The 20,979-nt window shown below is 42.8% G+C and overlaps 3 protein-coding genes across 4 annotated transcripts in view; 1 reads left to right on the forward strand and 2 right to left on the reverse strand.

Moving 5' to 3' along the window:
* LOC8071657 (nuclear pore complex protein NUP205) overlaps positions 1-8,746 on the reverse strand; it is a 28,109-nt gene extending 19,363 nt beyond the window's left edge. The window contains exons 1-13 of the mRNA XM_021459008.1: positions 8,490-8,746; positions 8,287-8,382; positions 5,420-5,494; positions 5,216-5,320; positions 5,021-5,131; positions 4,441-4,600; positions 4,186-4,268; positions 3,953-4,072; positions 3,658-3,858; positions 2,623-2,712; positions 2,045-2,200; positions 831-947; positions 558-764 (exon numbers count right to left, since the gene is read on the reverse strand). Coding sequence (XP_021314683.1) covers positions 558-764; positions 831-947; positions 2,045-2,200; positions 2,623-2,712; positions 3,658-3,858; positions 3,953-4,072; positions 4,186-4,268; positions 4,441-4,600; positions 5,021-5,131; positions 5,216-5,320; positions 5,420-5,494; positions 8,287-8,382; positions 8,490-8,636 — 1,668 coding nt within the window. The 5' untranslated portion in view covers positions 8,637-8,746. The remainder of the gene's footprint in view (positions 1-557; positions 765-830; positions 948-2,044; positions 2,201-2,622; positions 2,713-3,657; positions 3,859-3,952; positions 4,073-4,185; positions 4,269-4,440; positions 4,601-5,020; positions 5,132-5,215; positions 5,321-5,419; positions 5,495-8,286; positions 8,383-8,489) is intronic.
* On the forward strand, positions 11,722-13,787 carry LOC8082924 (adenine nucleotide transporter BT1, chloroplastic/amyloplastic/mitochondrial). Of its 2 annotated transcripts, none has more exons than XM_002451699.2 (4): positions 11,722-11,797; positions 11,915-12,548; positions 12,679-12,840; positions 12,968-13,787. In XM_002451699.2, exons 2-4 carry the CDS (start codon positions 11,940-11,942, stop codon positions 13,502-13,504), a joined length of 1,308 nt encoding a protein of 435 aa, XP_002451744.1. In that variant the 5' UTR covers positions 11,722-11,797; positions 11,915-11,939; the 3' UTR covers positions 13,505-13,787. The 2 variants fall into 2 exon arrangements, with proteins under 2 accessions (XP_002451744.1, XP_021314603.1); XM_021458928.1 differs by having other exon boundaries at positions 11,725-11,807.
* LOC8071658 (uncharacterized protein At2g34160) lies at positions 15,815-17,903 on the reverse strand. Its single transcript, XM_002453460.2, has 5 exons — positions 17,627-17,903; positions 17,314-17,362; positions 16,382-16,444; positions 16,232-16,296; positions 15,815-16,144 (listed from the first exon to the last, which is right to left on the reverse strand). The coding sequence occupies exons 1-5, from the start codon at positions 17,777-17,779 to the stop codon at positions 16,049-16,051; spliced, it is 426 nt and encodes a 141-aa protein (XP_002453505.1). The 5' UTR covers positions 17,780-17,903; the 3' UTR covers positions 15,815-16,048.

Below are 20,979 nucleotides of genomic sequence, written 5' to 3' on the forward strand. Positions count from 1 at the left end.
CTATTCAAAGCAACTTCCTTTGAGAAAACAAATCACAGCAGCAACAGTAATCATTATGCATGATGAAAAGAGCACTTTATGAGACACATAGCGTATCTGGCATAACAAGCTACTTGGTAGTAGTAATTTATGGCCAGTACAGCTGAGGGACCACAAGCATACTGATTCATTAAAATTTCTACTAAGCTTCCAGAATCTCGATACAGAGCCTGTAACAGAACCTCTCAAATGGGTTATAAGATAAACAAGACTTATATGCTGAGACAAAGGCTGATTAAATTTATGATTTTTCAAAGAAACAAGCATAGCTGATGATGTTCAGTCACAACTACAGAATTGAAGTGTAAACGAGATGCAGCAAAATCATGAAATCCACAACATAGGCTATGACGCCACAACTTCAGGATGACGATATAGCCATGGAAAGCGGAGGGTAATGCTAAAGGTAATATATATAGTGATTCCAAATTCATCATCGTCAGAGGTGCAAGTGCAGTTTACTGTGAACAAAGCTGACCAAGATGAACAAAAATGAATAAGTGCAAGAAATCTCACACCTTCTGAAGAACAGCTAAATATGCAACAAGAGCCTGTGCATCCCCCTCAGGAAAATCAGGTGGTATGTTTGCAGAAGATTGAATTGATTTTTTGAACTTCTCCTCATAGATAGATAAGCAATCAAACAAAGTGCTCCAACCCACTGAACGGTAAGTTTTTCCCTGGAGAAGCTCATAGACTTTGGCAGCACCAACTTCGGTGGAAGCCTGACAAAATTGTTCAGTCAGCACAAACAATGGAAAACTGAACAGAGCAGTAACCATAATGCATACCAAAGTACTGAGAAGTCCAAGGAAGGCCACAAGAGTTTGTGTGTTGGTGTGGTCTTCTCCTGCATATATAACAAAGGTCCACAATTCCTCATTACCATTCCCTAGCTCAGGCTCTTTCTGAAGAGAACACACACACACACACACAAAAGGGGGTTATTGCTATATGTAAACTTCTAAAACCAGAACACAGTAAAGAAAAAAAGGAACATTTGAGAGAGAACATACAAAACATCATGCCTTATTGAGAACGATGGACATACAGTTTTGCACATATAGTAGACTGAAAGGCTAATCAAATAGATGTGTTCAATAGAAATGCAGTAACCTCACGAGCATCTAATGTGCTTTCAAAATATTATTACTGCTTCATGTACATTTGTAAGATCAAATCACGGGGTTTGAAGTGATGCCAAGAAAATATTTAAATTCCACAAATGAAAATGCATGATCATGCTTCTGATGGTCACAGATGGAAGCAGTTACTAGACTAGAGAGAAAATTTTAACCTTGAATCAGAAACGAGTCAAGAGTCTACAAAACAGTCAAACTAAACATTGCATTATACTACAAAGGCCAACAGTAGTTGAAAAGATGCATCATTCATTTCATCACATGTCATCATTGCATAATAAGTGTCTGACTGTGTCGAGGCTATCCAACTCAGTAAAAGAAATATTGGTCGTTAGAAAGAGAAACAACAATCGAGCTTGGACACATGTTGCTAGAACCTAACTCGAACTCAAGTTCACAAACCGGCAAAAAGAAAAATGAACACTGGTGTCCTAGTAGCATTTGATAATTGATAGTCATTCAATTTATCATTGATATAGGCCCTAGAATGGTATTTGGAAAGGTTTTTACATCCCAAAATGACTCATATGAGTGCAGAATGTTGTGTGCACAAGCAAAAAGTTTTTTTTATAAAAAAGTCCACTTTGTCCAGGACACAGAGAAGCAAAAAGACAGCAATGCAGGAATAATGCATGATGCATCATTTGATTTCTACTTTTACTTTGCAACAATGCATTTGCATCTATTGCCCAGGAAGAACTAGCACTAGCTATTACCAAGTGGTCACACAAGATGACATAAATATATCATTGTAAAAAAACAAGATTAGCACATGGGAGGACACTAGACCCGTGTCAAGCTAAATCATACATGTTTTCAGGTCCACAGATTTGATTCGACTATATAAATGACAGAAGCATTACCTGATAGATTTCTCTAACTAGTTCCAGCAGGGATACAAAAGGCTCCTTAGTAGGCTGATCATCTTGTTCCCCATTTCTACCAAGATCTTCCCGATGACTCCGCGGTGGCCCATATGGACTGAGGGCAGTCATTGCTTTCTCCTTAATTTCCTTTATCTGTCAAGAACATAATATTATTGATTTTGCACATAGAATGAAGAAAGTTACTTGCATGTTATCCCCATTGTAGAACACTAATCATATAGTGACCACCAGAGGTTGCAACACAGGAAAATGGATACTCCCTCCATGTTTAAAATATATGACACCACTGACTTTCGCACATGACGTTTGACCATTCGTCTTTTAGAGAAAAAAATAAGTATTATTTATTTTGTTGTGACTTGTATATCATTAAAGATACTGCCAGCATGACTTGTTATAAATATTTCAATAAGGCGAATGGTCAAAGCTTGTGTGAAAAAGTCAACAGTATCATATATGTTTACAAACGGAGGGAGTATTCTACAAGGGTTTTTTTTCTCAAACAAGAGTATTCTACTAGGTTACTATATGCTTCAATGAAGTACTCTTCTAACCTTATCTCTGGAAGTAGGGTGGGAAATAAAGCACATCATTAGTTTGTGAGTGTAGCCAGTGTACATGTAGACAATGTCCTCATCATCATTCTGCATTAGATGAGAAGAAATAATGATAACCAAGAAAAAAATACTGTACTGTATTATCTAAATAAGATATGTTTGGCATTCTTGGAAACGAACTTTTTTTTTGGACAACATTCTTGGAAACAAACTTTGACCACTAAGGCACTAATACATGAGAATTATCAAGACTGGCCACAAGAAATACTAGCACCTCTTTCGGTGGAGCCAATCTATGATTCTACATATATCAGTTGACATGCTTTGATAGCGGACGTAAATACAATAGTAGCATGATCAAATTCAACAGCAATTACAAATGAGCATGTTTGTTGCCATTACAAAGGGTCATGATGCAATGAAATAATTTTTTGGTTGGTTGGTTGGGTCACCCTGCCGGCCTGCCCTATGGAGATGTTAGGTTGGCTGCACCAAGACGAAACACATAATACATGGCAACAAGGTGTTACCACGGTGTTCATTTACAGAAGGATACTCTACTAGCCTACCTTATCTGCTTTAAGATATACTAATATCACATAATATGCACTAATCATGTTTGGCTGAACCTGCTCCCCATATAAAAGCCAACTTGCACGGTTCCCATGGGCTTGGATTTCAAGAGAACAAGGATTTCAAATTGAGGAAAGATTATGACTGGAGTGAAGCTAGAAACAACAACAAAAAAACCTAATGTAACCAACAGAGGTTAACTAGATAAAGATGGAATTTTTTTTTTAATTTGCCTCTAGTATGTCACAATGCAAATCAAACTAATAGAGAAATTCACTGGGACAAGATTATGCAAACACATTAGAATATAATACGTGGAGACGAAACATTTCAAAAAAAAATATATTTGCACAACCCTTAGGACCATGGTTAACTGTACAAGTGGGCATACAGTGGAATGAGACTGCATTGAAATCCAGATTTGGTATAAGACTGCATTGAAACACAGATTTGCTATACCTGGTATGCAGCTGTTTTCAAAACTTGCTCCCGCAAAAACTCAAAAGAATTTTGACGATAGACAATTTCCAGACATGACCAAATATCTGACATTTCTCTTGAATTACTTCGATCTTGAGTTAGCATCAAATGTACAGACCATGCAAGTCTCACAACACCAACAAACCCTTCAATAGTCGTATTGTTACCTGTCTTCATCACCTAAAAGAAATCATAGATTGCAATGATAAAACATTTGTATGTTCAATCAGAGTATTAAACAGTGATCAGTGAAGATGCACATATCAAAGCTTACAAGTTCATGAAATTCACGTCTAAATGAGGAATCAGACGATGACAATAATGCTTTCTCAAGAGGACTTAGGGCATCAGAAATAAAAGTTGCCACAAGAGAGAACAGAACTCCATAGGTGATCTGCAATGATAAAATTAGTAACTTTTGTATCAACATAGCATTGTACAGATGCACAAAAACAACATGTCAACAACCATCATGCAATTCCAAAGTAATTGGTTCAAACTTCAAACCTGGAGCTCCACACTACTATTTTGATTTGCTTCAGCTGCACAGTCTTTCAATATTGAAAATACATCCTTAACCTCTCTGGGGCCTAAATAAAATTGCATAAAGCATTAGTCCTTGCTTCCATAAATTGACATGTCCAAAAGGTTATACAAGCACAGCACGAAGGCTCATGCCAATGAATGATTAACATCACCTGGTAAATGTTAATGAAAAAATGTTCAATTTGATGAGGCAATTTAAAATAAGTTTTAACTTACTCATTAGTTTAATAAGTGCAGAAAGAGTGAGGCAGTGGCTCAAACTTAATCTCTCTCTTGAGACAATTGCCCTTCTTTCCACAAGAGCTCCTCTGAAATCAAGCACATAACGCTCAGAGCTTGGTCGGCCAATTCCAGCTGGTTCTTCCCGGTTCAGCTCCTTTATGGAAAGTTAAATATACCTCAATCATTGTTTCTCACAAAGAAAAAGAACTAAACCTTTGAAGATGCATTTTTTAAATGATTCTTAAGCTGTGCTATTTGCTAAGAAGGTGGAATTAACTAGCTTCGGATATAGCTGCAAAGATAATAATAAACATGACCAGGGAGAAGCCAGCACAAACCAACATAAGCCCCACCTAGCTTTGTGCAGAAGATCAACCCCTGCCCTTGTACACTATTTTACATGTTGTTAAGCCATTAAACTTGAGCCCAAAGGTTGAGGGCTGAGTTTACAGGACGTGGCCTTGACATCACCATGATTGTTTTTTTCAAAAATGTGCCCAATCCAATTTGTTGAACAAAAATGAAAACTTGAAAAGGCATGCAAATGGTGTATTCAAGTTTCATCAGGTCCAACCTTCACAAGGGAAATTATCCGTTGTCGAAGACCATCATTAAATAAAGGCTGGATTTGCTCCTCAATTTCAGACATCAGATCAGCATCAAGACCTTGGTCAAGTGCAACAGACTACAAAAGTCATGAAAAAAACATCAAAATCATCCTTCAAGAAAAATTATTCCACAATTAGAATGAAAATGATTAGTATATTACTCGCAACAGAATGTACAGAGCAGTTATAAGATCCCTTCTCTCCATGTACCATAGGCCAGCTGCAAGTCTATATATTTCCAATGGCTCTCGACCATACAAAACCCACTGAAAATTCACCACATGGATGCATGTAAGATGGTCAAATAAAAGTTCAAACTTGGCTAATAACAATAGAGCAATGAACTTGAATTCTGCAAATCATACCTCTCTGTTAGCATCAACTAGCAAACGAACACACTCAATCTCATTCAGATTGAGTTCATCACTTAACTTAAGGGCCTAAAAAAACATACAAATTTGAAGTCTTGAGAAAAGTAAAAGTGAAACTGCTAAATACTGCTATCATAAATCAAAGGCATAAGTAGATCAATAGAAAAAAATACAGGTCATGCCTCATGGGCATTTGTAGAGACAAATAAAAAGACAAGTTGTGCCTCACGGGGATTCATAATTATTAAGAGCGCATGGTAAAGATTTGCAGGTGCAATCACGGGTAAGAATCCAGCTAGCACAGTAGAGTGCAGAATATATTGCACTTCACCGATAAATCATGCAATATACTTTTGTTGTACAACTTTAAGCGTATGATTTGAAAATATAAAAGAATACAGGAATAGGTGGTAGCTTGAACATTGCTCTCCACTTAAATAATGTGGCACCAGGCCAGGAATCTATAAGCATGTCCATACTTTTACTACCCGGTGTCCAAGTTAGCAACATCCTAGCATTTAATTAGCAAGGCATTGATGTGATAAACACACTATCTTCTCAATCCTTTGAGAAAAGAGTCATCAAGTGTTAGACTGTCAAATATGGTATTAATCCATCGTATTAAGCCCAGTGCTACCAAGTACCAAAAGCCAACCTTGTCCACAGAATATTGTAGTAGAAGCCACATTCCACTATCATCCCCACTCCAAACAAATAAAAAGAAATAAAAAAAAGTCCCAAGCAAATTGTGGTATGGATGTATGATAGAATCGAAACTCAGGTTGAGCTGTTAAGGTATAATAGTCAAGGGTAATCTTAGCCTAGAGTTTCTCTCTTGTATCTATCAGACTCTATATATATAGTTGCCAATGGGCCTCAATACAACCATCCAATTCAGTCTCCCTTATTCGTAACATGAGCCACTAATCCAGAAGACATTAATCCACCATAACAGAAAATCCTGGCACTCAATCGCAATGATTTCAGGTCGTCCGATTAATCGCGATTAATCGTCCAGGTCGCCCCTAGGATTCGATTAGGAGGTCCGACTCGATTAGTTCGACCAGGCTTCTGTTTTTTTTTGGGCCTTTTCTAACTGGGACTGGGCTAATGGGCTTTAAGTTTTTGGCCTGTTAGGGTTTAGATATAGACAAAGTTCAGCTAGGCGCTAGGCGGAATCTAGGCGCTGACCCTCTGCCTAGCGCCTAGTCGGGAGTAATGGGGCCTAGGCGTTTTGCTAGGCGGTGATTAATACATGTATAAATACTTAAAAGAAAAGAAAAAACAATAGATAAGTAGTAGTAATGGAAGGGAGAAAGAATAGAAGGCCCATTTAACAGCCCACTTTAGCCCAACTCTCTCATCCCCGTGTCGCCCCCGTGACTCCCCGTCTCCCGCAAGCCGCGACTCGCGACGTGACTCTGCCCGCCGCCGCCGCCCTCTCCCGCTGCTCCCTCTCTCTGCGCACGCCATCGCCCGCGCTGCTCCTCCCCGCCGGCGACTGTCTCCTCCTCGCGCCCGCGCCCGCCGTGCTCGCCGCCGTCTGTGCACGTCCGAAGCTCCGCCGGATGCTCTCCACCCCCACCGGCGCCGCCTAGGTTCCGCCTACCCCCATAGGCGAGGCGGGGAGCCTCCGATTCGCGACTAGTCGCGCCTAGGCGAGCGCCTAGCGGAACTATGGATATAGAATAGAGGGGCCGCAGGGGGAGTTTGGGACAGCAATATGGACCTCTGGACAGTGCAGAAAAGAGAAGAAACCAACTCCCACAAGTAATTCACTATCTAAACACTAATGTAGTCTTGATGCTGGCTTGATTGTGTATATTATATAGTATATATAGAGGTATATATATAGGCATATATGCCCTGAAATAGCTGGACGACCAGGGTCGACCAGGGCGATTAATCACCCTGGTCGACGATTAGTCTTGATTAATCGCCTGGTCGGTCCAGCTTCGACCAGTCGACCTGAAATCATTGCTCATCTGTTCCAAAATGTAGGTCATTTTAGTCTTGGTCCAAGTCAATCATACCTAAATTGTACCAAGTTACAGAAAAATATACTAACGTCAACAAAAACAAATAAATGCTATCAATACACAGTTCATGCTGAATTTGACAAAAGTAATTTAGTGTTGTAAATGTTAGTGCATTTTCTACACCCTTGATCAAAGTTAGAGAAGTTTGTCTAAGGCAAAACTAAAACAACCTACACTTCGAAACAGAGGGAGAACGCCTGTTTGGATCACCTTGGAACTAGTTTGTAGAAATATTTGCTAGGTGACTAACGTTTAGTTGATAAAGTTTAGCCCAGTGCCACTCTCTCTCTCTCTCTCTCTCTCTCTCTCTCTCTCTCTCTCTCTCTCTCTCTCTCTCTCGCGCGCGCGCGCGCGCGCGCGCGCGCCATCTAGTGAACCAGTTTTTAGGAGATATGGACTCAACTTTAGTCTAACTGTTAGTCCACTTGTTTGGATGGCCTAGGACTAAACTTTAGTGGTATCCATACAGGCCCTAACATAAGGAAAACAAACTTTACAAATAATAAAGTTCAATACCATGATGTTCAATATCAGACTACACAGAAAACAAAATACTAAGTAAAATATAGCTCATCTCAACAGAAGTCATAGGGTTTACAAATGATAAAGTTACTTTTTTTTTAGTTCTCCATCAGACTAGTTCGAACAAACAGGTTTGCGCCGTGATGTATTAGCTAAAGATAAAGCAGCATTCTCAATCCAGAGCTCTAATCAAGAGAACAAGCATTCAATCCGACCTTATCTTTGACAGCATAATCAAGCGCCACTAGCTAAATGACTGTACACTACACTAAGTTATTGGTAAGAATGAAGGGAGCTTACAGTCTGCACGTCGGTGTCATCGAGAGTGATGGGCGGCATGCCTGGGAGCCGCACCTCTTTGCTCTCCACCTGAGTCCGATCAGACGCCTTCGGCCCCTGTCCAGACACACACGCCAAAAACCCAGCCTAAATCAAAACGAATTCTAAGGCAGCCGTAACAAATCCTAGTACAATCAAGCGAATGTCCAGCATAGGGGGTGCACCGGATAGGAGAGTAGCGTGCGGAACGTGGGGGCGGCGTCGCGGACGGCGTGGAGGAGCTCCACGCGCTGCGCCGGCGACGGCGCCGCGGAGCCCAGCAGCGCCGCCTCGATGACAGAGAGGAGCTCGCGCGGAGGAAGCGGCGCCATCGCCGGAGAACGAACCCGGTCGCCGGCCGGAACCCTAGGAGGAGTCGGCGGAATGGGAGGGTACGGAAGGGATTCAAAACCCTAGTGGGCGAGCACGGGGCGGGCGGGCGGGCTTCTGGGTTTTTTGGGGGCGGGTCCTCAGGGGGAAAAACCCCGGCGGAGTCCGCAGTAGGCTGTTCATCGAGGCAGACAAGACGAGAGCAAAGACGCGCCGGCGGCTGTGGCATCTCCGCATCTGGGCCGTTCAGAAGTTTGGAAGGTTGGCCTGTTGGACACGCGCGGTCCAAAACGCGCTAATACCTTCCTTTCTAGCTACTCGTAAAAACATTTCCAATCCTGGTAGTAAAAAGATTCCCTAATTTACTTTTGATTAAAAAAATAAAAATAAAATTCCCTCTAATAAATTTAAATAACTCCGTAAAATAAACCTGGGCAAATTTCTCCTTGAGCCAGTAAATATGCAGTGTTTCACACTACACAACGTGCCCCAACGGTATTTCCCCTCTCTTGTGCTTCTTGTGCCCAAGCCTAGGCAATAAGTTTGAACTTTTAGTAGTAACCAAATATTATAAACTATACTGGAGAAAAGTAAATAAACTAGCTCCCTACTCGATTTAGGCCTTGTTTAGATCCAAAAAGTTTTTCGATTTTAATACTATAGCACTTTCGTTTTTATTTGACAAATATTGTCCAATCATGAAGTAATTAGGCTTAAAAGATTTGTCTCGCAATTTACATACAAAAACTGTGTAATTAGTTTTTTATCTATATTTAATGTTCCATGCATGTGCCGCAAGATTCGATGTGACGGTGAATCTTAAAAAAAAATTGGTTTTGGGGTGAACTAAACAAGACCTTAGACACTTCGTATAATCCAAGATTCGGTAAGTTTTCTTTAAAGATTTTCTTTGGAATTCTCTAATAGACCACCGTTTCATGTGAAACTTTCTCGTGTCCCAAAACAAGTGTTTTTCCTTAATTTACACATAAATTAAGCCTTTACATTTCCATTAAATGGCATCCAAAATTTTTGTGTGGCTCTTGCTTAAGGATGGTCATTTTATATCTTCTATATTTATATAGGAGAATGATTTCTCTACAAATTCATGAAGCCCAAAGTTTTCACAGGGTAAACCCATAAAAACATATTCACCATAAATGAACAATGATGTAGCTTATTGTAGCTACACATGGCAGATTAATGCATAAAATATAATATCGTAGAACAGGAATTACTTGACAGTCTAGATGTATAGTTCATTACAAACAATATCTTGATATCCCTTGATCGAGAGATCTTGATGGATGGCAATCATAAATAAAGGCACCACACAGAGGTCCCCTGGATGCTATTAAGCCTTCCACAGCGTGTGAGTAGAGCTAGCAAGAAAAATGGACCCCACGATCAAAACCGTGAACGCTCTTCAATTGTTTACAATGTGCAGAGTTGTTGGCATCACTAGCGTTGTGCCAATTTGGTGTGACCAAAGAAGTACCAATGAAATTGTATTATACTGTTTTGGTAGTACCAGAACAAGTTTTTGTCCCGCTCTCCTCGTTTGTTGGCATTGATAGAAGTTGGAAAAGCTAGCTATCGTGTAAGGAGTGGCTCCCAAATTCTCTCTCTCCTCTATAAGCATAACTCAAGCTCCACGTTGTGGAGGGCCTTATGCAATCAATATATCCATCAAACCCTCCAACAAAATATGATTACCACGGTACAAGATTATTAGTTGATCTATGCCACTTTAGTCACTAAGCAAATTCCTTATGAACACGAGGAGTATTGCTCCAGTTATATAGAGGGTTGACTTGACAACATAATCATAGAAGACGGGTGCTTGCTGAAACAAACGATCCATATAAGTTACTAGGAAGAAGTCTAGCACAAATCAATACCAATGTTAGCACTCACTTGTAAATAAATGGCATATCAACCCTGCAAACCCCACCGGCGATGTTGAACAAGGCGACAACACCCCACATATTACATGACATCTATTTCTCAAAGGTCGAACCATGTGTGTCCCCGGACAATGCATAGCACATGCAAGGTCCTCATGAAGGGAATATGGTGACACACGAGAGCACCTACAAGGCAACAAGCATCGCATGATCGTTCAAGTACTAGCTAGCACCCGCCACCAGATGTATGCACGTGTTGTGTACGCATGCATACACCAGTGCCAATGACCATCTAGAATAACATTAGAATAACACATCTCGCATCTTGATAGCTATAGCCTTATACTCCATTTCCTCCACGCCATTGCCAATGCCTTTGCATGCGTGCAATGCCCACCCCCTAACAATAACTTTAGAGAAGACAAGCAATTTACGTGCATCATATTCCTCTTTTTGTTGTCCGTTGCCACTTGCTCACATTTGTAGAATGCATCCCTCGCCACCAAAGAGCGGGGGCACGCCATATGTTTAGTGGCGTCTACAACATGACCACCACAAATAACCACATCATCAGTATTGCTAGGGATCAGTGGGCGCCCCGGTCTCGTCCTCTCAGGGCATTTCTATGTCCTAACTGAAGCTGCAAAGCAATTCGCCGCCATTTCTGTTGCGAGTGAGTCCATGGACACGTGCAAGTATGCAACAGACCTGTGAAAAGGCACCATCTCAAGCAAAATTATATTTGGCACATACATTCAAGTGCAACCATAGCGTGCACGACATTGTGCAGCTGGAAAGCCAGCCCCACAGGAGGGTTGCCAAATTGACAGTTCTGCACCATTGGAAATCCTAGTCACTTCTTGGCACATGACCAATCTACCCTTGAAGCACACACTCAAGTACATTGACAGTGTGCACGTCATTGTGCAGCTGGAAAAGCTAGCCCCATAGGAGGGCTGCCAAATCGACAGTTCCGCGCCCTTGGAAATCCTAGTCACTTATTTCTTTGCACCTGACCAATCTACCCTTGAAGCACACGGTGTACAGTACTGCCACATTTGGTTTTGGGGGCATACATGACAATTGCCACTGGAGTGGGAACGAGAGCTTTGTCAGTACTCAGTGAACACGGCACCTGATGATGATGAACAGTGAGGAACGGCTATAAAAGGCGCCCCTCCCCACCATGGCTCAAGAACAAGGGAAGAAGCCATCTCTTCATCAAGAGGGCATCAGATTGAGCTTCCTTACTCGAGGCAATTCTTAGTTTGTTGCCCTTTCAAACCTTTTATTTATCTCATATAATAATGATTACTTGCATGCACGGTTACATTGTTATGCATGCGTCGTCATGGTATTTTTTTTTTTTTCAGGCAAGGACTTGCTCTGAATTGACCCATGGCGGCGACAATGGCAGTGACGACGATGGTGACCAGGAGCAAGGAGAGCTGGTCCTTGCAGGTCCCGACGGTTTCTCTCCCTTGGAAGCCACGATGCGGCAAGAACGCGCTGGAGTTCCCCCGCCGGGCGATGTTCGCCAGCGTCGGGCTCAACGTGTGCCCGGGCGTCCCGTCGGGGCGCGACCCGCGGGAGCCCGATCCCAAGGCTCCTCGCCCCGCCGACAACTGCGACATCGCGCGCCAGCTTGGCGCCGCTGTGCCCGGGCAGCAGCAGCAGGCCGCCGGGGAGGTGGCGGAGGAGGAGGCCGCGAAGAAGAAGAAGAAGGGCGGCGGCAAGAAGCGGCAGCTGGGCGATCTGAGGAAGGTGAGGGTCAAGATCGCCAACCCGCACCTGCGGCGCCTGGTTAGCGGCGCCATCGCCGGCGCCGTGTCGAGGACGTTCGTGGCGCCGCTGGAGACGATCCGGACGCACCTGATGGTCGGCAGCATCGGCGTGGACTCCATGGTCGGGGTGTTCCAGTGGATCATGCAGAACGAGGGGTGGACCGGCCTGTTCCGTGGCAACGCCGTCAACGTCCTCCGCGTCGCTCCAAGCAAGGCCATCGAGGTACGTACGTACGACGACGACAACCCACCCAGGTTTCTGGAACGTTCAGAATCCATGGCGTTTGTGTGCATCAGTGACTACTACTACAGATATCTGACGTTTCGTTTCCATGGTGGTGGTGCGTGCGCAGCATTTCACCTACGACACGGCCAAGAAGTTCCTAACCCCCAAGGGCGACGAGCCGCCCAAGATCCCGATCCCAACGCCGCTGGTTGCCGGAGCTCTGGCCGGATTCGCCTCGACCTTGTGCACCTATCCCATGGAGCTGATCAAGACCAGGATCACCATCGAGGTGAGCAACAACAACAAAAACACACAGCATAGCTCGATCACAAATAAGTTTTGCAATGATCGATCTCACTGCTAACTACAACAATCTCATGTGCGAACGATTGTGTGTGTGATGGCATGGCATGCAGAAGGACGCATACGAGAACGTGGCACACGCGTTCGTGAAGATCGTGCGCGACGAGGGCGCGTCGGAGCTGTACCGTGGGCTGGCACCCAGCCTGATCGGCGTGGTGCCGTACGCCGCCTGCAACTTCTACGCCTACGAGACGCTGAAGCGGCTGTACCGCCGCGCCACCGGGCGGCGCCCCGGCGCGGACGTGGGCGCCGTGGCGACGCTGCTCATCGGGTCGGCGGCGGGCGCCATTGCCAGCACGGCCACGTTCCCGCTGGAGGTGGCCCGAAAGCAGATGCAGGTGGGCGCCGTGGGCGGGAGGCAGGTGTACCAGAACGTCCTCCACGCGATCTACTGCATCCTCAAGAAGGAGGGCGCCGCCGGCCTGTACCGAGGCCTCGGCCCTAGCTGCATCAAGCTCATGCCCGCCGCCGGCATCGCCTTCATGTGCTACGAGGCGTGCAAGAAGATCCTCGTCGACAAGGAGGAGGACGAGGAGGAGGAGGAGGAGGAAGCCGGCGCCGGAGACGAGGGCAAGAAGAAGCTTGAATGATAAAAGTTTCCGACCAAAGAAGATGGCACTGTCGTGAAGCATGGAACTAGCTAGAAACGAATGGACAAGTATAATTGGAGATTGATGTGGCGTTTTTCGGTCGTATGTGTTTCTTTTTTCCATTTTCTTTTTTTTTTTTAAAAAAATGTACTATGTTTGGAGTCAAGTTCTTGTTTTTCATGTTGCGTGTTTTCGTCTTAATACCATTTGCCTATCTGGAGCTCAAAATGTTGTCCTGTTGCATGTTTCGTGTAATAATAATTACTGTATTTGTCTATTTCAATTTTTAAGCCCAATTCGTTGTGTTTAGTAAACCGTGGTGTGATCATTTATGGTGACAATAGCCATTTTCATTTATATTTTGGTTCGCTAAAAAAACTATATTTTGGTATAATAAGCATATCAGCATATCCCCTTATTCAGGCCTGTTTGTGACTGCGGATGTGGACCGTGTAGTGCCTTATGGGTACCGTGGCCGCCGATCCACGGTATAGGAAACTGTTTATTTTTGCTGTACCAGTGTCATGTCTCATGTGCAGTCGAACGAATCATCAATATCGTCAGGGTGTTTGGTATGATTCTTTGGTTTTTTTTATCGCCATAGCAGAAAACACAGTCCCAAACACGCTCTTTATTGAGAAATTGAGACATGAAAACACACCCTTTATTAAGAGTATAAGACATGAATGACAAGCTAGCCTACTGACTCTCTACCTTTAGAAAACACCAAATTTGAGCAGCACCCTTGTTTCATCGGGAAAAAGGGGAAAGTTGTCTCACCAAGATAAATGGAATTGTTACAGTGTATGTATCTTCTTTTTTCAAAAAATCAGGTGTTAGATTAAGATCGGATGGTGTCCCTATTTCTTTTAGGTTGTTCTTCGTCTTTTGGGCTTGTTTGGCTTGTGGCCAAAATGTGTTATCACAATTTTTCTAGCAATTGTTTGGTTTGCTGACACAACTACAGCGTGCCACATTTCTCTTAGCACCCTGTCCCACAGGTAGACTCATTTTCTTGTCAAACTTTACCATAAGTGTGGTTTCAACTTTACTTGCCTAACTTTCTCTGGCAGCATGGTTTGTCGAAGGTTAAGCATAACAAAATTTGATCTTCAGTCTTCAACATATGTCTCATGCCGTGCGCATGTGCTCCGCTGTTGTGTCTAGTCGAGGACAGACTCTCATCTGGTTCTCTTTGTGCTTTATGTCCCTCCCTAGCGGCCTACCCCTCCTCCAAGGCAGCCCTACCAAGCCCCTTTCTAAGGGGTTATTAGTTCCAAAAAAAAAATTCAAAATTTTTCATCACGTCGAATCTTGCAGCACATGCATTAAACATTAAATATAGAAAAAATAACTAATTGCATAGTTTGCCTCTAACTTGCAAGATGAATTTTTTGAGTCTAGTTAGTCCATAATTAGACAATAATTGTCAAATACAAAAAAAAAATGCTACAATAGTCATTTTGCAAAATTTTCCGCAACAGGGTCTACCCTGGAGCACAACAAACCCAAACGTCCCTGTCACCTCGCTACTCCACCCCCTAGCCCCTTTCTAAAGCCCGCAGAGCACAAACCCAAACCAATGCTTTGGTATGTGCGGGCACCCATAGGCGGATCCACCACTAGGGCGAGCCAGGGCGGCCGCCCTAGGTCCTCTTGAGGTTGATCTAACACTCTATGAAAATTTTAGACATTAGTGCAAAATAAAAAGAGGCTCTCAGAGTATCCGACGGAGGTTGAAGACAACTTAGATGTATTGGACCATCATATGTGGTTCAGCCCATATAAAAAATCAAAGCCCACAAAACACAATAAGAATACGATCGGTCTTTCTCACGTTTCTCGCTATTCTCGACTTCTAACTTTCCGGTCGTCTCTCTCGCTAATTCACAAACTTGCGGAACCTAAGAACCTGCGTCGGGCTGTAGGTATCTTTATTTGTCATTTGTCCTTTTCACATAGTTAATTGTTTAAAATTTGATTAAGGATGAATCATCGAATGATTTGGTGAAGTCAGTTTAGAACTATTAGTATTAGTATGTATGGTTTCTCTTAATTTAAGAAACAAACTTCTCTAATTTTGATGTGGAAAATATATGCTGAAAACTTTAATATTAGTCAAATTATTATATTACCAAAGCAACTTATGGAATTTGATAGTTTATATTGCCATTGGTTTGCAAAAAATTTATACTATAAGTCCGCCCTAGGTCATTTCTCGAGCTGAATTCGCCACTGGGGCACCCGTAGTAAACATAAGTGATGTGGGATAAAATTGCAACACCACCACAAACAGAAGATGCACGTACATCAGAAGCAACGGGATATATCTTCTAAATGGAAAATAGTGATGAATCAAGAGTATCATACTGAACACAACTTGTACCATTCCAACCTAAATGAATCAAGTAAAAGCACACTAAATAAGCTGTGCCCTTAATTGATTATACAAGCAATCGTCTTTTGCCGACTCAACAAACTATGAAGAGGACAAATCTAGCGGCAAAACAGTAAATAAGCTACAACAGGGTCCTTGCAGGTTATTCAGCTTTGTTCCTCGGCCTCATTGGCCTCCCTCTCTTCTGCAGCCGCTGCCATCAGCTCATCAAATTTGTCCGTCTTGCCAAGCAATATTTCAATCTGCGCATTATAAGAGTATATAAGAAAGGAGTCCAACAAATAAACTTGAAAAATGCACAACCATTGACCATGGGGAAGCACGTTTACCTTGGCCTTCTGGATAGGTCGGGGCCTAGTTTCATCTTTGACATCAACAGTAGATGTCATGATCTCTGCATGTGATTCTCGACAAGGTTAGGATGAAAAGAGAACAGAACTCTATGAACATTTATACTTCTTTATACAAACAAGACTCACTCTTCTCGACAGCAAGGCCATTATTTTTCAGAATTTCTGCTACTGTCACCACCGTTGCAATGGCTGAAAAGAGTAAAAGACAAAAGTTAGCAGGTTCAGTAGTGCAAAAAGAGCATACACAATAGGAAAATGCTTCATAACACAATGCTTGAAATGTAAATTTACGTAACATATATTGATGCAAATTTGAGCTTAGAAATTGTTTGCAACAAAATGGATGGCAGCATGCTGTACATGATGATTAAATCAAGTTGTAGCCAAAGTAGAATGGCGGATTGCAACAACAGAGGATAAGACTTCAACCACAACTTCCATCGGCAAGGAGGGCACTAGACTGGAAGTTCCAGTACTCTAAAACACTTCACCTAGTTTTATTTTAGAGAAACAACCACCCCCACAATTGAACCAACGATTGTCAGGAACACTCCTCCATGTTATACTATCAGAGAAGCTCACCACAATTAATTAAAAACCAAAGTTACTTTCTAGTTTGAACCGTGGCCTTGGGAGGCAATATTGATTTATTCAGGGGATTCTAGACCCAAGAACCCATGAATTCATGAAACCCAGTCCTGAACCAAGCTTTTTAAAGGCACACATATGCCCCATTATACTATATAGGCCTTTAATGCCACCTCGCACTGCAGTATGCCAAAATTCACCACCCACTTCTGTACCCAATTCCAAACCATCTACTGCATGTCTGTATGCCACATCAGTTCCCAGACAAGCTCACTGCTGTCCTACTACAAAACCACACATTGACAATCATGTACATAGGATGGAGCAATGAATCATTGCTATACATCTTTCCACAAACCTACTACAAAACCTCAATCACTCGCAGGCACAGCTCTGAGGAGATTAAATGAACGGGAAAAGGTGTTTTATATAATAAATAAACGGCAAAGCTTCAGGGGAAAAAGATTTACCCATGCCGAGGGCCGACAGCTCCACTTCGTTGTGCAGCTGCATGTACCTCTGCACAAGAACAACATCAAACAGCAGATTAGGCCTCCGTTTGCATCCCCGATACTCGGGAATACGCTCGAATTCAGTCAAATCGCCGGCAAATACATCTCGTCAGGCAAAACCCCAGCTAAAGGGAAGCCCTTTTATGTAGCTTTATATAAACCCCGGGAACAAATCGAAATCCTAACCACAAGCAATCGCAAATAACCGCAAACTCTTGTGTTATCCTCCACCGCGAAAGAGAAGATTGGGATTATTTTTCCCCCTCCTCACCTTGGCGAGGTTGACATAGAAGAAGAGGGGCTTCTTGGTGTTGGAGACCTGGATGCGGTTCTTCTTGTGCCCCTCCGCTCCGGCACCGGCACCGGCCGTGGCTCCTCCACCGGAGATGCTGAGGTTGTTCACGGCCTCGGTGACCTCCTCCATCGCCGTCGCCACGGGAAAACTTGAGAGCTTGGTGACGCGCGAGAGAGGCAACGGGATTTCGGCGGCGATGGATGGAATTGGAAGGGAAGCCCTATCGCTGCCGCGTTTTATACGGGGTAGGGTTACGGTACGGCGGTCGGCGGGGTCACCGGTTATTTATTTTTGCCTAAAATAGTTTTTTTTTTTACAATTGCCTAGAGCCTTGTTTAGTTTAAAAAATTTTGTAAATTTTTTTATATTCTTCGTCACATCAAGGCCTTGTTTAGTTCACCCTGAAAACCAAAAAGTTTTCAAGATTTCCCGTCACATCGAATCTTGTGTCACATGCATGAAATATTAAATATAGACGAAAATAAAAACTAATTACACAGTTTAGCCGTAAATCACGAGACGAATCTTTTGATCCTAGTTAGTCCATGATTGGATAATATTTGGCACAAACAAACGAAAGTGCTACATTATCGAAAAGTTTTCACTTTTCAGAACTAAACAAGGCACAAATCTTTAGACGTATGTATGGAGTATTAAATATAGATGAAAATAAAAACTAATTGTACAGTTTGGTCAGAATTGACGAAACGAATTTTTTGAACCTAGTTAATTTATGATTAGACAATATTTATTAAATACAAACGAAAATACTATTATTTCTATTTTGTAAAATTTTTTGAAACTAAACAAAGCCTACCCGGCTCGGAGCCTGTCCGTGTTTTTAAGGAGCGTCCGTTAGAGCATCTCTATCCAATATTTTTTATTCCGAAGAGCAATAGAAGATCGTCTTCAGGAGTTTCTAATATTTCAATTTTTTAAAAAGAAAAATCAAAATTTGGTCAGTCTCAAAATTTGTAGTGTTTTGCATTATGATTCATACATTTTTTCTATACCCGTCACTGGATCTTTCTCTTTTATGATTTTCTTATCTGGAACCCTTTTTTCCCCTCTTTTTCCCTTCCCACTCTCTTTTTCTCATGAGGCACGAAAGCAAGGGACTGATCCTTGCAAGGAGGGCAACACTGGCAATGATGGGTGGCATGGAGGCGCTGGATAATATAGGTTGCTATTATCCATGCTCGATGTATGAGTGCTTAGAAATCACTTCTACAAAGAGAATTAGACATTTATTATCAGATGACAATGACTATGTCATCTTGTCGGTAGCTCGAGCTGTACAAAATATTCAATAGTAAAGGAAGATACGGTTGTCCTAGGCTATGTAGTTATTTATCCAGGTAGAGAAGACGACCACCAGATGATGTTTTCTAATTATTTGGTTGATGATCCGACATACGACCCACATTTATTCCGTTGAAGGTTTGTGTGCATTTACTTGTGATTGTTAATTATTATATGATTTGTTTTAATTCTTTGTTTATTTTAGGTATAGGAGGAGTAGGGATCTTTTCCTATACTTGTTGTTGAATCACACGATGACTACTTTGTGCAGAAAAGAAGTACAACCGGTGTACTTGGATTAAGTTGTTTCCTCATAAATATGATCTGTCAAGGATGAGGAAGTAGTTGAGCCTACTGAGTGGTGGCCAAAATGTGGAACCTTCTCGTGAGAATAATTGTTTCATTAATGAATTTATTGAGGCACACAAAAGGATTAGAGACAACGAAACCCATCACCGGTTAAAAAGAAGACATCATCGAGAACCTATGGCAACAATTTCCTAATAAACATTGGTTCATAGTCTTTTATTTAATTGTTACTTGTTAGGATGACTACATTCTATTTCACAAAGTGTAATCAGTACTTTTGTTTTCCTCTAAGTGTGATTAATACATATATTTTTTCCACAAAGTGAAATCAGTGCTTTTGTTTTCCACGTGTTATCATTCATGTGGCTGGCCAACAGGAAGCAGAAGCCTACCACCACCAGCTAGTAGCCGGCCACCAGGAAGCAGCAGCCTGCCACCAGAGTACTCTTTGAATATTTCTCCAATCTTCTCATCTAAACTCAATGCGCCAACCGTGTTGGCGAGTGGGTGATGGAAGACATATTAATATTTGGACTGACCCTTGGATCCCTCGGGATGGGAATCGGCAACCGAGCACCCCTAGAGAGGCCTCCTTACTAACAAGAGTAGAGGAACTAATTGACCCGGGCACTGGTGATTGGGATGAGCAGTTGGTCTATGAGACTTTCTGGGAGGAGGAAGCGGAGGTTATCTTAACAATTCCAATTGGCGAGGACACACCGGACTGGCCAGCATGGCACTTCGATTCAAAAGGTCGTTTCTCTGTCAAGTCGGCCTACAAGCTGGCTGTGCAAACCCACGACACTGAGGCTGGTCGGGAAGCTGGGACATCGGCAGAGGGGGGTTCAACAGCCAATTATTTCCCATGGCATAAAATACGACAGTTGAAAGTGCCCAATAAAGTCCAGATGTTTTTCTGGCGATTAATCCATAATAGTCTGGCTGTCCGAAAAAATCTAAAAAGAAGGAAAGTCAAGACTGAAACTTTATGTCCGATATGCAATAGGCTTGATGAAGACTGCGGCCATCTCTTTTTTAACTGTAAAAGGGCTCGAGAGTGTTGGCGTGATCTACACTTGGAAGAGGAGCGCTGCAGCTTAGCAAACTGTGGGTCAGGAAAGGATGTAGCACGGAAGGTGTGGGCAATGCAGCCGGAAGTCCAACTGAAGATCGTGGTGTTCCTGTGGAGGTGGTGGGCGGCAAGAAATAAAGCAAATGCGGGAGAAAGGGCACAAGCTGCTGGAGAGGTGTGCAATGCTGTCCAGTATCACTTACATGAGTTTGCAAACGTGAAGGAGTCAAACAGGACACGAAGTCAAGGTGAGAAAACAAAGTGGAAGCCTCCACAAGAAGATCACTATAAACTGAATGTTGAGGCTCTGTGCTAGATGTTGGGGCAGGTTTCATCCAAAGAGCTGCAAGCCCTCTGCATGCGGAAGCTCTGCCAGCTTTCCACAGCGTGAACAGAGCAGCACAACTTGGAATGACTCGGATCGAACTGGAAACTGATGCTACAAATCTTGGTAAGGCTTTAACAACGGAATGTTTTGATAGCAGCCCGGAAGGTGCCCTGTTTAGACAGATACGTGTGATGATGGCAAACAATTTCGTTTCTTGTTCCATCTCGACATGTCCTAATAGGGTGGCCGATGGTTTGGCCAACTATGGTGTAACAGCCTTTCCAGATGGAGGGCATGTGTTCTGGTGCCAGGCACCAA

This window comes from Sorghum bicolor, chromosome 4 (assembly GCF_000003195.3).
Source record: "Sorghum bicolor cultivar BTx623 chromosome 4, Sorghum_bicolor_NCBIv3, whole genome shotgun sequence".
Classification (NCBI taxonomy): Eukaryota; Viridiplantae; Streptophyta; class Magnoliopsida; order Poales; family Poaceae; genus Sorghum; species Sorghum bicolor.